Source organism: Ursus arctos, unplaced genomic scaffold, assembly GCF_023065955.2.
Source record: "Ursus arctos isolate Adak ecotype North America unplaced genomic scaffold, UrsArc2.0 scaffold_8, whole genome shotgun sequence".
NCBI lineage: Eukaryota > Metazoa > Chordata > Mammalia > Carnivora > Ursidae > Ursus > Ursus arctos.
Window position 1 is genome coordinate 9406466 of NW_026623100.1, and position 16956 is coordinate 9423421.

Below are 16956 nucleotides of genomic sequence, written 5' to 3' on the forward strand. Positions count from 1 at the left end.
CGCCTTTCCCTTCGCCCCGGCTCGCGGGACCGCCCCGGGCGGCCCGGGGCGACGGCCGGTCAGGCGGGCGGCGGGGTCGCGGGGCGAGTGGGCGGCGCGGCCTGTGAGCGCCGCGGGACCCCGGGGAGCGGCGCGGGGAGCGCAGGGGCGCGCGGGGCGGGTGCGGCGCGGGGCTCACGGCGCGCGCGCGCCTCGGCCTCGCCCGCGCACACGCGCCTCCCCGAGGAGAAAGAGGCGGGCGGGCGGGCGCAGAGCACCGCGGCGGCGGCGGCGGCTGCAGCGGGCCGGGCCGCCGGGAGGGAGGGGAGGAGGGGCGGGCGCGGGGAGGGAGGGGGGCGAGGCGGTGGCGGCGGCGGCGCGGCGAGCTCGCCGCTCTCTCCTGAGTGTGCCTGTGCGCGAGTCGAAGAGCGGGTGAGTGCGCCGGCCGCTGCCGCCCGCCCGGCGGGCCGGGAGTCGGGGGCGGGGGGCGCGGGGAAGCCCGACCCGGGGGCGGGCAGCGGGCGGGCGGCGGCCGCTCCGGCGCGGCCGGGATGCACCTTGAGCGGCGGCTTTCGTTGCAGCGCGCGGGCGGCCCGAGCCTCGGCGGCAGCGGCGGCAGCGGCGGCGGCGGCGGCGGCGGCGCTGACACCTCCCACCATGGACAGCTTCGACTTAGCCCTGCTCCAGGAATGGGACCTCGAGTCGCTGTGGTGAGTCCCGGTGCCGGCCGCCTCGCCAGGCGGGAGTAGCGAGGGGCGGCCGCGGCGGCCCGCGCGCCCTTACCTGGGCGGGGGGCTCGGAGCGGCCGGCCGCCGTGGGGGTGGGGTGGGTCGGGGGCGCCCGCCCCGCCGGCTCCTTCCTTCCTCCCCCCAGGGGATGCACGGCCGCCTTCTCGTCTTCTTGACCCCCTTTCCTATCCTCTCGCCTGGTGCTGCCCGCCCCAGCCCAGGGGCTGGTGATCTGGGGAGCCGGGGGGCAGAGCGCAGCCATGGAGAGAAAAAGACCCGATTTCTAGAACGTGTCACTAGTGTCTGGGGATCCACCCCTCGGCCCCTAGCCCCTCTCACCTCCCTTCGCTTCATTTGCGCCCTCCCTCTTCTCTAAGAGCCTCTGGTTCACACCAGCGACCCCCTGGAGTTGGTGCTGCTGCGAAGTGCCCTTAGATGATGCTCCAGCCTCCTGCCTGGAGGCGCCGGGTCTGGGCGGCTGCATCTTTTCTGTCTCCTACCCCCTCCCACCCGAGATGGAAAGTGAACACCGGGGGCAAGGGGCGAGTGTTTCTGCGTGCGGGAATTCCAGAGGCCTTGGCCCAGGGAGACTCATTTCCTCGAGGTTCACAATTCCTTTGGGCCCTTTCTTCACACCTCAGTACAGTTGTACTCCTCCTCCTCCTCCCCACCTCGGCGCCCCGCGTGTCCCTTTATTCCACGCTCACAGCTCACAGCCTGGGGAGCGGGCGGCCGGGGGTGCACTCCGGGATCTGTTGCTCCGCGTTCTCACGTTGAGGAGCTGCTGTAGGTAAATCGCCGCTAGAAGCAGTTTAATTCTCGTTGCGGGTTTCTTAAAAATCCCATTGGCTGCTTCGGCATCCCTCTTATTTTCCCCCCACCCCCATCTCCTAAATGTTTCCAACCAGCCCTTTTCAGGTGGTAAAATTACTGCCCGCATATTCCTGGAGGAACTTGTGTTATGTTTAATATTTACGGGAATGAACATCTGCCGGAACAAGCACATTAACTGCACTCTGTTCTGCCTCTGGTAATTTTTTTTTTTTTTTGCTTTAATTCAGCAAAGAGTTCACATGTGTCTAAAACTGCAAGTGGTGTGCACATGAATATGCAATGTACAATTTTAAAGCTAAACTGCTTTAAGATTTATAGATTATATAGATGATATGTGGATTATTTTCAGTGATTTAGGCTTCTAGTGACTTTTATCTTTCTAAAGCCAGGTGTACCAAACTAAACTGGACACAAAGCTAGCGCATTATTGAGCAGTTTCTTATAAAAGATCCGATGATGAGTAACTACAGCTTGCTCTGCATGTTGCTGGTGCTTATAAAATACACAAGGATGGGCCCGAATGTAATAAAACTTTTATATATTGCACTGGAAACTTCAAAGAGCCAGTGTAAAGAATATGAAACATGTTATTACTCTATAAAAGTTGCTAATTACTGTCTTGTTGCTCCTGGGGTTATTTCAGCCTTTCATTTACAGATACCTGTTATTTTACAGGTTTACATTTAGAAATGTTGGTTTCTGGCACAAATTCAATAGTTTTCTAGATAGAAATTGTGCTTTAAAAATGACTTTTGCTTTTAAAAGACAGTATTTCTGTCAAATGGAAGAACTTAGTGCTTTGGCATGTTTTTACGGTGCTTGTCAGTTTGCTGATTCAAGTTGAAGCCCCCTCATGACTTTTACAAGTAATATTTTGAAATTGTCAGCTCTAATCTGTGGGCTTTTCCAGCACAGGGTCTAAGCTTTATTTCTCTTTACATCCTTAGTTGCCAGCTGGGTTACCTGGAGCACAGTTATACAATAAATGTCTGTTGCATTGACTTGAAATTTACACTACCGACAGTACATTTATCCTTTTTTTAAAAAATGAAAAAAAATAAGCATTTTAAAAAAGTTGCTATACATGCACTCTGCGTTTAATCGGTGCATCAGTTTATCTTTGGCTTATGAAAATGTGCAGGCCTTCTTGCTTACAGCATAGTGGGACAGTTTGGCTTGACTGAGAGAGTGTTTCTAGTTTGCAGATGTAAAATTTACATTTTACAAAAGCTTATATATTTCTGATAAGTTAAAGATAAGCCATACTTCTTGAGTATGCATTTCTAACATAGACATTTTCTCAGTTAACGGATGAATTTTTGCATGGTATTTTGCATGGTGTTATGGTTTATTTTTAAGTTTATAAGTGATCCAAAATAACGAACATTTGAGTACTTTCTGTGTGTCAAATGTTTTCTTATCCATTTTTTTTTCTAATTTGAATCTCATAACAATCCTGGAGGTGGTAGGAAGTAGGAGTCCCATTTTATAGATAAGGAACTGGAGGCTTTGAATGGTAAAAGGACCCTACTGAGACCATAAAACAAATGAGACCAGAATTTTTTTTAAAGATTTTATTTATTTATTAGAGAGAGAGCATGTGCGCACATGTGGTAGGGGGAGGTGCAGAGGGAGAGGGAGAAGCTCACTCCCCACTGAGCAGGGAGCCCCATGTGGGGCTCTATCCTGAGATCATGACCTGAGCTGAAGGCAGATGCTTAACCGACTGAGCCACCCAGGCACCCCGAGAGCAAAATTTTTAAACCCAACATTGACTGAACGCTTACCACTTACCAGGCACAGTTCTAAGTGCATTATGTGTTGTAGCTCATTTAGCCCTCATAACTGCCTTAGGAAGCCTTATCGGTTACTATTCCCATTTTACAGATTGGGAAATTGAGGGTGGGCAAGATCAGGTAACCTGCTCAAGGTCACACATCTAGAAATGGAGGAGCCATATTCAAACCAACCATTAACTTTTCAGAACTCCGTTTTCTTACTCTAAGTCCAGTGCAGAACTGGATTTAGTTTCTACAGTACTGCAGATGTCTCCCAGTTTATGAGTTTGGCTCTGAAGTTAATCACAAAACAAAACCTTGATGGACTGGAAGTTAATGTTCTGTTAAAATACCAAAGAAAGAGAAGGTCAGAACCCTAGAAGATGCTGATCTAAAATTAAAAATCTGAAAAAAATACCTTGGTTTAGCAAACCATGCCTGCCCTACATGAGTTAACTTATAAATGTCTATAAATTTAAAATAAACACCACTAAAAACATTGTTTTAATTCATCTTACGAAAAAATGTTTCTTTGTAGAGGGTGAGGGAAAGTACAGGTTAATGGCAAAGGAGAATGGTATTTTAATCCCTAATATTTCTTCCCAATTGGTGGGCTTTGTTTTCTAATAAAGCAAATTGCAGTTTATTAGTTGTGACTGTGGCTTTGAACTAGAGCTAGCTTAGTTTAGTGGTCGCAGAAAGTGTCCCCAACTGACTGTATAGACAGTGTGAAGAGAAAAGCTCAGTATTGTTGAAAAAATCAAGTAATTCAGAACCATCTCCTCCACCTCCTTGCATCACCCCCACTCTGCCCAAACACCCATACTTATTTTTCAAAGGAAGCTTTTTGAGTCTAAATGATCCACTTAGCTATTTCAGCTTTTCTTTTCAGCCTTACTTAAAGTTGAAAAGGGTAGCCCTAATTTCTACTTCTAATTTCACTTCCCATTTCTGGTTTAAAGCAAGAGTAGAACTCTTGGAACAAGGTGAAGGCACTCATCCCGCACCCAGCTCCATAGCTTCATTGGGTAGAGTTGGATCCCCGAAGAGTTGGGGATTCAGTAAGTTTGCAGGGGCAGATATCCTGAGGAAGAGCACCTCTTGTCAACCTCCCACTCTCTTCCCATCTGCTCCTTCCTGTTCTCCACCAGCTTTTGATCAGGTGCTGGACATAGAAGCCATTCCTCAGGGCCTTTAAAATAATGACCATCCCTTTTAACAGGCTAACCGTTACTTTCATTTATTCACTTAAATATTAATCGATTATTTCTTAAGTGTAAGACCTTGTGCTGATTGCTATAAGGAGTACAAAGATGAGTAAACTGCGGGTTGTGCATGTGATTATCTAGGAGGGGAATGAGATGAGTATACAAATAAAAAAGGAAGTTTTCAACACTGGTGATTCAGAAGAGAGAAAGACCATATTAGGGACTGGGGTGGGTGGTAGAGGAGGGAAAGAGGAAAAATTGAGTTAAAAAAAAAAAAAAAACGCTCCCATGGAAAAGGTGGCCTTTGAACTAAGCCTTGGAAGATGAATGGGATTTTTACAGATGGTGGGGGTCGGGGTATTGAGAGGACATAGAGGCATCTTGGGCAAAGAAAGAACTTGAACAAAGGCTTTCATGGTGTCTCTGAAAGATCCTTTTATGAATCATGGTGGAATTACCTATACCAAGCATTTTAAAGATGCAGAACTTTTGTAATCAGTAGGTAGTTTCAGTGAATGGGAAAAGTTTTCCAAATGAACTTAGACAAAATTGTCTTTAATCTCCCTTAAATATAAAACATTTTAGTTATTGGGGAGAAAGTCTATTGAAATACAATAGAAATATTCAGATTTCTCTCACCGCAGCCCCCACCCCCAGTAGGCCAGAATCCACTTACTTTTGTTCAGATAGGCATTATACTTTATATTCTTTCAAACTGGAAGCTTTGAAGTTGTGATAAATGGATTGTTTCATACTTATCAATTTATTCATTCAGCAAGCATTCAGAGAGTATTAAGCATTACTATATGATAGGTGCTATAGAACAGTAGCTTTCAAACGTTTTAGACCATGACTCACAGTAACAAATCATTTAACGTTTTGACCTTTTGTGGGTACACATACACATAACTGAAACAACTGTCACAAAGTGACACTTACCCTTACTATGTGTGATGCACTTTGATATTTTCTGTTCTATTTCCATTCTATTTCTTAAAAATTTTCCGTCTTCCCATGGGTTTACCCTTGCACTCCCATGTTCCTATGGGGGAGGGGGGAGTGAAGCAGAGCTGCTAACAACACAGGGGAGCTTCCCAGTACTACCTACTGGGTCCTCTTCAGATCAACTGCCAGTGGACATGCCCAGGCCATGGCCTCACTCATGCCTCTTTAGTTAGGCTTCCCAGGCCCTGTATAGGGTCAGAAAACTGCTCCAGATTCCTGACCTTGACCCTCAGGTACCTTGACCCTTTTCCTGCAGCCCCGGCAAAGCACACATTTTAAGGCCTCCCACTTGTTGTGGGCTCTTGGGGTCAAAGCAGTTCAGTAGAACACAGAAGGCAGGAGGAGAGGTGCATGCAGGGACCCTCCACATGCTCTCTGCAGGGTGAATGGTAGAGAGCAGACGGGTTGATTGTGCTCATTTTCAACGGCCCAAAGTGGCTGTATGCTTGGCAGCAGCACTTCTCTCTGGTTGAGAGCCCCAGAGCATCCGCAGAGCTCAGGAAAGGCCTTAGCATGTGCGGGGGTGAAAATGTTTCTACAAGTGGCTTTCAGGGCTAGGAGCTTGAAGGGGTCTGTGGGCTGCTGCCTTGAAGGGGGCTGGTTGCCTGGGTGCAGGAGGCAAGGAGGTGTCCATGGGAAGCTGTGGAGCAGCTGGGGGCAGGGAGCTGAGTGCTGCTTCCAGCATCAGCCTGGCTGCCGGTAGGTGTGTTTTGGAGAAAACCAGGTGGGAAGACGGGCTAATGCACGGTATTGAAGTTGAGGACTCAGGCTTGGCTGGGGGCCACACTGTTCCCAGAGAGGATGCACACTGGATGTGCAGATGGATTTTAACCACATGCTTTCTGATGACGATGAAGATGAGTATTGTGTGTGGGGAAGTGATTCCTTCCTGTGTTCCAGATTCTCTTTTGTAAAAATGTAGGAGGGTTATAAAATGCTAGGTATCTATTTTGGGAGAATGTCCCTGTGAACCAGAATGGGTCTAATCAATGACACTTTAGATGTAGCAATTTGTACGAGGCCCTTTGGCATAATATTGGTTAGCATAGCAGTCAAATTAGGGAAAAAACAAATCTCAAAAGGAATGCAGCATTTTTTGTGTATAAATGGAATTTTTTTAACCTGGAAGAAGTTTGCCTGTTTAAATTTTCTTTATTTTGAAAATAAAGCCTTGGTAGCAAAATCAAGGCCATAAAAGACCATTTTAATATCATTTAATGGTAACATAATGTTTCCTTGTTTTATTTCAAAGTGAAATCCATAAAACTTACTTTAAATGTTGCTCGTTTTCTTTTGTCTAGGAATTTAATTGAGGTTTCTGAATTCAGCTGGCTCCAACCTTGCTTTCTGTTTGGCCCTGGGCAGCTCACGATTTTTCTCATTTCCTATTCTCAGTCTTGGTTTAATCACTTATAAAATGACAGCACTTATACTGGCCTACCTCATAAGGTTGTGATGTTAAGTAATAAAAGTGTCAATTGCTTTGTGAATGCCAAATGTAGTTCTTTTAATACCCTTCGCTTCCTCAAAAAGTCTCTTTATCATAAACAAGGAAGGATACAGAAAGGCCACGTTGGGTCAGGTCATCCATCTGGTAGAGTTCTGTCCCTGGCAGTGGGATCCAGGCACATTTTAGAGTGGAGGTTGGTAGCTTTTCTTAGTTGTATATCATAGTCTAGCGGACAAATACACCCTTACTTGCGGTTGTACTGCTAACATATGTAGATATATTAACCATTACATAATCTTTGATGTTTCACTGAGAATGTATTGAATTACCACCCATTACATCAAATGACTTCATTTGGCACTGTGGGTCTCATTAAATTATGTCAGGCTAATCATAATTTAGTTTCAATAGAAACAAAATACATAGTTATTACCAGGGTAAGAAGACACCACACCATCCAAAAAGCAAAATGGGTTTAGGCTATGGAAACTAACCCCTGGGGACAGGATACAGGCCCTGGAGGGATTGAAGGAGTTTTACTGGGAAGGGGGCCTTGAGCTGGTCTGGGTTCTTTCAGGGCACTGGTAAGATCAGGGGGTGTGAGAGTGTCGAAAGGGATGTGACCGGGCTGTCTCTCGGAGGGTAACAATTACCTGTTCTTAGGAGGCTGTAGATGCCCTGCCAGCTACTCTGTAGAAAAAGAGTCCTGGGTAAGTGGACCAGCAGCAGTAAGTTATCTGGGTTCTTCCAACTTCAAAATTGTGATCATTCCCATTGTAGGAGAGCGGGAATCAAAGAGTGCAGAAGTCATTAATTTGCTCTTGTGTATTTTTCCCCTTTGTAATTTCTCCACTCACATGTGGAAGACAGCATAGAGAGTACTTAAACTTCTCCACATAATTTCTTCCCAGGGGGCTCATTGTTAGCTGAGGTAAACAAAAAGAACTGTAATATGAAGACCACTAACATAACAACTCCGCTTAGAGTTATGTGTTACCTTGATGCTGAAAATAATTTTAATTTTCCTTTCTTATGGACAGGAAATTAGTTTTCAGAAATCCTCTGGAGTGCTGTAATATGAGTCTGGTGGTCTTGGTTAAATTTTTGTTGTCATACCTCTACTGTTTACCTGAGTTATGAAGTGACAGAACAAATTTTCTGTCAATGTTCATTGAAATGTTAATTAGTTACCTGGCAGTTTAGATAGAAATAGCCTTTACTCTAGTGGATCATCACCAGCTCTGGGAAATAATCTGTTTTTATTTTCCAATTTCAAGATATATTTGTTTTTTCTATATAACGTATCTTGAGAAAGAAAATACCTAGGGCTTAGACAACTATTTTGAGAACATAGGTCAGTGTACTTAACTGTCACCCAGGCCAGTGCTTCTCAGATGTTAACGTGCCTTCAGATAACTTATGGATCTTGATAAAGTATACATTATGATTTAATAGGTCCAGGGTGAGCCTATGATTCTGCATTTCTAACCAACTCCCTGGTAAACTGCTGGTCCACAGACCAAACTTTGAGTAGTGAGAACTAAAAAGACAAAAATTTCTTTAAAAAGAAGCTCTTTCAAAATAATGCATTTTCCTCTCTTTATTTGGGGGGGGGTTTGAATAATAACATTACAATTCCATAATACCAGGAAGTTACATTTAGATGCAGCATTTATTTTAGTTTTGTGGGTCTTTATAATACAATTTTGATGAGTGAGGGGGTGGTTAATTGTATCCTAGTGGGGATACAGTGGTAAATAAACATAAGAGCCTGAGTAAACAAAGGTTGTAGTAAATAGGCTAATCACTTTTTACAGCCTTAGAGTTCTTGTCAGTCCTTCGAAGGGGGGGTCCTTTTGCTTCAGGAGCAAATGCTCAGAGTAACTGGATACCAGGTCTCACAGGCACTTCTGGATTTGTCAGGGAATCTCACAGTCCTTCCCGTAGGTGCCCAGGACTCAGACCAAATGTCTGCACTCTCTCCCAGCTACTCTCTCTTTGCGGAGGTGGGGTGCCAAGGGGAAGGGAGGTGGCAGTGGTGGGGGAGAGGGGCAGCTATTTGCAGAATGACTGCACTACCCTGTGGCCAGAGCTGCAAATTGCAACCTGTCTCATGTCCTGGGAGAAACTCAAGCTCCAAGCAGAACCAAGGGCAAGTCTCAGGCACCTCAGGTGGGAACCTTCTCTCCCAGCGCTGCCAGCTACCTTCTCCCTCAGCCCTGACCGCAGAGTGCCCTGAGTCCATCAGGTGGTCAGACAGAGCTGCAGTTTCCGGGTTTAATTTCCAGTCCTATTTCATTAGAAAAATAAGCGCAGATAGAAATGATTATGTGAGCAAATATAGCGCAGTTGACTTTGAATGTGCTGTGAGACTGGCAGGAAGTTTATTTACTTTATCCTCTTAATGAGGGTTTGTGCGTGTGTGCGCGTGTACACATGTGCATTTCCATTCTCTGAAATGGCATAGGAGACTGTTGCTGGTAAGAGCAAGCCACACTGGGTTTAAACAATTGACTGTCTCAGATTTGGAAAAGAAAAGCTGGCTTTTCAGGAATAATAGTGACCAGTACAAATCTTGCAGTCTTGGGACGCATGTGAATCCACAGGGGAAGTGCTCCTGATTGCTTTTCGCCCATTGTTTGCAGCAAGACTCCTCATTTATACTTCTAGTGGCGATTGTGCTGCCGTATATATCATAGCCCATTATGTTGTCTAATTGTGTTTAATAATTTCTTGTAATTATTCCACTAATTTAACTTTTCTTTTAGATTGGGAGGAGGGAAGGGAAACTATTTCCCTCAGGCATGAAGATAGGTCAGGCCCGTAATAAGGAAGGCAAGTGTTTGGGTATTGCTTTGGTTTGTACTAGTCTTACCAAATTAATATATTTTATTTTATAAGAGAGAAAACACTTTATTGGCTTTCAATATATGGTACAAATAGCAGAATAGTCAGGTGATTTAGACTATTCTCAGGAAAAAAAAAAAAAGGACTCTCAGAGTCAGGGATTTGTTCTGTTGGGTCCTAAGAAGAAACACCCAAGTATTCCTTAAGAACAAAAAAAGTAACTGATGATGGTCAGCTAAATTCTGAACTTTGGTTACATTATTCAGGCTTTTGGCCTTGACTGAGAAGAGAGGCCATCAGCGTGGCCCTCCTTGCTTGCTCCCTTTTATACTAACCATATTGCATGACAGGGAGCCCACTGGTGTTATTTTGCAGAATTGCTGAGCAGGAGAAAGCTGTTGGAGTTTGAGGACGTTACCTCAGGCTAAGAGGCATGTATCTTCATAGGCCATGGGCTCTGCAGCTCACCGAAATAGAGGCTTGTGATCTGGAGTGTTTTGGTCCTTCCCTTTTCTGAAGTGTCCTGCCAGCTCTTCTCATGGTCTGCAGCAGTGGTAGAAATGAGGATTTACCTAATGGCAGGGTGGGACCCTTTGCGCAAGATATTGTCCGTTGTCTTTTGTCCTGAGGAATTAGGTAGTAGCATCAGCAGTAATGGAAAAACCATACTATTCCAACTGACATCCATACGTAAGAGCCTCCTCTTTTTTATGTAAAATCAAATGGTTTAATATTTTACTGTGGTATACCAGTTGTACCTCTGACTGTGTAACTCTGTAGGATGAAGCCTCTGACCTGGCCTGTATTGTCTGGGCTCAGGTTAGGGTGAAGCAGATAAAGTCCATGCTGTGTCTGAGCACCAGACACATCTGCTGCTGCAGGATATTCAGAGCTCAGGACAGATGTTGCGTGTAGAGCCTGCTGAGTCCTCAGAAGTGTGTCCACGTGTAGGACAGGGCTGCTCAGCTGGTACCACATGGACTCTCCTGTTTCTGTTCCTTTCATCGATGATAGGTTCTTCTCCAGAATATGGCATGGGTTCTCCCGAGAACTAAATCTTTTAGGTGACTTTGCTTTAGAGTGTTCTTTGTTTTGTTTTTAATAAGTAGAGTTTAATCTTTTAGTGTGAGTGGAATACCCGAGAAAGGTCTGTTGTGGGAAAGCTGGTGTATTTTACCTACTACCTATAGCCATCCTCCCCCTCCCTCCCCTCAACTTGAATGAATACTCCAAGGCTGAGTTAACAAGTTCTCAGTATGGAAATTAAATATTTATAGTCTAAAAAGGAAGAATGGTATTTTAGTTTCTAATATTTAGGTAGATAATTAGTTACATAAATTAGTTTCTATTCTTTTCCTTAGTCTTATCGCTCAGCAGGACAAAAGTAGTATTTTAAAGTCCTAAAATATCATATACAATAATGTAACACAGTGGATGCTTTAAGCTGCTCTTTATAACTTTCTTCCTCTAGATTTGTAGGTTTCTGGGTTGAGATGAACAACCATTTATTGAACCAGACATAGAAGTGAATAGCTCACTTTTCCAGCTCTTGATGTGTTTATACTTTAGCCTGGAGCAGATTATTTCAAATAATCTCAGTAGAGTTTTTATATGCTCTAATAGGGAATCCTGTGGAGTACATAAAAGGGTACCCTTCCCAGGGTGGAGTTTTAGGGAAGATTCCTGGAGAAAATGACATCTAATTTGAGTTTTACAGGATGAATAGGAGTTAGGCTGGGAGTAGAGGGAATGTGGGTAGGTACAATAGTGCAAAGGGTAAACAAAGGCAAGAAGGTGAAAAATAGCATGTTGTGAAGGATGATGAATGCAGGTAAGTAAGTTGCAGGTCTGAAGCATTCAAGATAAGGAATAGCAGGAGAGGAATGGATGGAAAGGATCCCCTGGAGCTTTGCCTAGGAGGGCCTTGCCTGGCATTCCAAGGAGCTTGAACATTTTCCAGTAGGGGATAGCCTGCTATTGAGGGCTTTGAGCAGGGGAACAAAAGGGTCACATTTGCATTTTATCATCATTTCTAGAAGGCATTGTCCATGGATTAGTCTGGTGGCTGTAAGGATTAGGAGGTCAGTCAGGGAGTTGATGGCTGCCAAGATGAGGCCAGGAGGATGGAGGCGAGGGGAGGCAGGGAAGAGGTGTTTAGGTGATTACACGGGCAGAACTTGGTGACTGGATAGAGGAATGAGGGAGGATGAAGGACCAAAGATGCTTTTAGAATGTTTAGCTTGTGTGATGAGGTAGGGAGTATAAGAGGAGGAGCAAGCTGAATGGGGAAAGATGAAGTGGTGATGGTGAGGAAGATTAGGACAGAAAAAAAGATTTGGGAGTTATCTGCATACAGGTCTGATGAGAGCTGTGAGATCGGCCAAGATTATCCAGGAAAAGGGAAGAGGATGAGAATTAAGCTAAGGACACAGAGGGGCAGTGGAAGGGAAAGCAGCCCTTGAAGGAAAACAAATGGTTGGAGAGGTAGGAGACCATGAGAAAGTGGGGTCCCCCAGGTCAACTGCTTTAGAGTAGTCATTTAACACGAGAAGGTTGAGGTGGTTGATGGCTGGCAGTAGGGGTGCAAGAATGAATGGGAAATGGGAAGTGGAGATTATGAGGGGAAAGATGGGGCAAATGCATGGAGGCATGTCTCAGAGAAGGAAGTGGGCAGCCTGGGCCAGGCCCGGAATAAGAGGAAGAGCATGTGGGTGGTTATAGATGTAGATATGTTGGGGGTGGTGGAGACATTTTTTTGAGAAATGGAAGTTTTGGGGCATGGAACCATAGAGAAGAGATAGAATCAAATATTAGACTCTAAAATGTAAATAATAAATGTTTCATAGATAGCTTTGAATAAGTGACTAATGAATGAAAAGTCTGCATACACCACTTTAGCATAAATCTATGTCACACCATCTGTAATTTAATTAGAGTGTTTTTAAAAGTAATTTTGATTCGGAAGTAATTGGATGAAGATCTGTAGCCAGGAAAAAATTTGTAGACTTTTCTGATTGAGGACTGTTTAATGTTTTCAAACACATAAGACTGGCAGAGTGAGGCGCCCCAGTGGTGTTCTGTCATTTAATGGCTGTATCTCCTGAGAAGGGCACTTGGCCCATCTGGCCTCAGGGATTCTTAGTTTTTCTTATATGTAAGGAAGTGTCGTGAACCCTTTACATGCATCATATCTCATTTAATCTTCATAACCTGTGAGTAGGTTCTGTTATTCTTTATTTTATATCAAGAGCAGGAAACAAAGGGGCAAAGTAACTTAATCCAAAGTCCCACAACTAGTGTGTACAGAGCTGGGGTTTTAGTCCAGATGGTCTGGCTCCTGTCCTCACATGTAGCCACCATAGAAGAAGTTTCTTTCAGTGACAGAATCATAGGGCATGAGTTCCGAGGTCCCTTCCAACCTTAAAATAGGGGTGACTTCATATGTATATATTGATAGTCTCTAGCAGGTCCAGTGAAGTACATATGGAAAAACATCTTAAGATTTAGTTTGAACTTTTTAACTCAGAAGGAATAATGTATTGGGTCCAAACTGTTGTGTATTTTGGACTAGAATTCCAATTAAACAGGTTTTACTGTGCGAAGATTGTAATTCATTGCCATTTTAGCTACTAGTTTTTTGTCAGTGTTTAAAATGTATAAAAATACATTGTCTATATCTGTTTTCTCTTAATTACTTGTATACTCATAAAACCACTACTTTGACAAGTTTAATGGATAAAGAAAATGATAACAGCTATTCACCACAGCTGGTCAAATCTACCATAACACCTAAATGTAACTTTATTAATAATGATAATGACGGTCCAGCAATAAAATGAATACATCTACGTTATGAAGGTAACCTGAAATTGTGTGTGAGGTGGTTCTTTTTTATGTAGATTATCTTATGGTTTCTTCTTAGTTTCTACAAAAAGATAGACTATGTCTTCTAGCTATAGGATTGATTCTATAAGAAGTGTTGCTTTGATGATGGAAAGAGTAAATGGGTTTAATTTATGTCACAAGCACTTCAGGGGAAGTAAAATTAATAGATTCTTGGCGTAAGGAATTGTGACATATTGAAACAGATGACAGAGATGATTTTAAATGTGTAAAAATCCTTGAGTATAAGACGAATTAGACTTTAAGGTAGGTTAAAAATCCACTTGGTGACAAAATTCCAGAAAGACACCATCTGATAATATGAAGGCCAAGGGGTTTGGAGCCAGCATGCAGTGGATTCAGATTATGACTGTACGATTTTCTAGTGGAGCCAGTAACTTAACCTTCCTGAGCCTATTTCCTCATGTATAAAATGGAGATAATGGGGCGCCTGGGTGGCTCAGTCGTCAAGCGCCTGCCTTCGGCTCAGGGTGTGATCCCAGCGGTCTGGGATTGAGCCCCACATCAGGCTCCTCTGTTGGAAGCCTGCTTCTTCCTCTCCCACTCCCCCTGCTTGTGTTCCCTCCTTACTGGCTGTCTCTCTCTCTGTCAAATAAATACATAAAATCTTTAAAAAAAAATGGAGATAATGCCTGTGCCACTGATGCATCATGAAGATTAAATGAGATAATATACAGATAGCCTGGCACATAGTAGAGCCTCAGAATATGGTAACTTCATTTTTCATTCTTTATTCTTTTCTCATGGCTACTTAATGTTTTTATTAGCAATTTGGATTCAATGGCTGTATCCATTCTGTGATTAAAACATATTTAGAAGCATTTATGTGAGTTACTCTTTCAGTTTGTATCTTTTTTAAAAATTGATATTTTTTTTCAGATCTGGGCTTGTGTTTATTTAATAACTACAGCAGATAAGAATAGAAGATAGTCTAGGGGCGCCTGGGTGGCTCAGTCATTAAGCGTCTGCCTTCGGCTCAGGGCGTGATCCCGGCGTTCTGGGATCGAGCCCCACATCAGGCTCCTCCGCTATGAGCCTGCTTCTTCCTCTCCCACTCCCCCCGCTTGTGTTCCCTCTCTCGCTGGCTGTGTCTCTCTCTGTCAAATAAATAAATAAAATCTAAAAAAAAAAAAAAAAAAAAAAAGAAGATAGTCTAATACTTTCTTCCATTGAGAGCAGAAATATTTTCTTCTGACTTCACAATCCTCTTTAATGTTAGTAGAAAGATCCCTATGTATGTGCTAAGAAGCACCTATTTTTTAAAAAAAAATTACATGCATTTCAATTACAATAAATACCAATTAAGACAGAGAACTTGAAAATTGATGAAGCAGTTATATTATTGAATTGTTTAGGTGGACTTAGGAGCAACAACTTTGGATAGCTCCAGTGACAAAATTTCTAGTAGTTTTTCATCAGTACCAAATGAGTTCTTTCTACAATTTCAGATGGATGACTGTACCTTGACCTTATATCTCTACTTTGATCCATACCCGTATGATTGCTCCCCAGTTTCAGACTTAGAATGACCTCAGATTCTCCAGCTGGATGACAGCCCACTGCCGTCTGTACAGTGAACCTAAGTGATATATTCATTGTTTCTGTAGACTTCAGATTTGGGTGCTTTCTGTTCTCTTGAGTCCCTTCTCTTATCACTGCATTAATTGCTGCTACAGAACGTAGGATAGCTTTACATCAAATTGCTTGATTCTGGCAAGCCAAGATGAATCATTACGTATATCTTTCATACTGAATTGTGAAACCAACATTCCCTAAAGGTTGTTTATGACATTCATCAGGTCTGTCTACTTACAGATAAATTAAAATGACAGAATGGGTTAAATGCTAGGATTGTAGTTCGTATTAGTCAGCTTTTGTCAGGCGATGCTGTGGTAATAACCCCTAGATCTCAGTGGCTTACAATCTCAAAGTGTAATTCTTACACATATTACGTGGCAGTTGAAGGTCAGCTGTGCCCTAGGGTGCCTTTTTCATTCTAGGACTTAGACTGACAGAACCTACCTTTTTTGGAACGTGCCATCCTCTTGGTGGAGGGAATGAAAGAGCTTTTGCTGTCTGTGGCATACGTCATATGGCTCCCATTTCATTGGCCTAATCAGTCATGGGCCCAAGCCTGACATCAGGAGGAAGGGCAAATACCCTCCTTTTATAAAGCAGCAGTGCCACTCACATGGCGACCAGCAGGGATACATAGCCTCTTAAAGGGAGGCAATGAAAAATTGAAAACAATGATATCGTTTACTGTGCAGTTCATCAGTATTTTGTTGTTGTTATCATTAATCAGTATTTTTAAATTAAAGGAAAATAGTAAGATTTGAAAAAGATCTTCCTGAATTGTCTGGTAGCATATTCTGTTATATTATAGAATTTTTCTGTCTTTTGGCCTGTGGTTTTCCTTTTCCTGGAATTTATCACCTTTTTTGAATTTTCATGGCAAAAAGAGGGGCTGATGAAAAAATTTGGTGAAATGCGTTCATCCAAAGAGCCAAAGTTTCCATGTTATCAGCTTTACAGTAATAGGGAAATTATTTTGGAAAGCAGGTGTTTACTTAATATTTCATTTTTAAGCAATTTGCCTTTATCATATATTGTAGAATACTGTTATTCAATTATTATGTCCAGGTTCTTAAATTAATAACTTGACTTTGCTTGCCACTTAATAATTAGAATCAAATTGTGAATGAAGAATAAAATCCGTATATAAATTGGAAGGGAATCAGGCAATAAACTATCTGATTTATAGGAAAAGAAAAGCTGCACGAATGTTTTCTTTAACTGAAGCTTTGCTTATGACTTGAGTCTGGTTTTGATTTTTGTTTAGAACAAATTTAAACAACAAAAGAAGATGTGGTAACCTACAAATATAGAGGGAATGATAATTGACCATTGATGTGAGTGAATGAATGTGTGTTTATTGAGGTCCTGAGGGCAAAGTGTATGAAAGGAATTTCTTGAAACCTAGCAGGACCTCTCAGAGCTTAGGCTTACTCTTGGTTCACTTTACACCTTATAGATTTTTAGAGCAGGCTGCATCTGTATTCAAATCTTCAGAAAAGAAACAAATGTAATGCTTTTCTGAATCAGTGAACAATCTTTCTTTTCATGTATGTTCAGTTTGTGTTACCCAAGAAGCGTGTTCAATATTATTGGAATGAGATACACTTTTATGTTAATTCTAATGAAATTGCAGAAGGAAAACAGTC

At 43.0% G+C, this 16956-nt stretch overlaps 1 protein-coding gene across 1 annotated transcript in view; it reads left to right on the plus strand.

Moving 5' to 3' along the window:
* The first annotated feature begins 579 nt into the window (after positions 1-579).
* Positions 580-16956, plus strand: part of AFF3 (ALF transcription elongation factor 3) — a 514329-nt gene continuing 497952 nt past the window's right edge. Inside the window, exon 1 of the mRNA XM_044378704.3 lies at positions 580-689. Within this exon, the coding sequence (XP_044234639.1) occupies positions 637-689 (53 nt within the window). The 5' untranslated portion in view covers positions 580-636. The remainder of the gene's footprint in view (positions 690-16956) is intronic.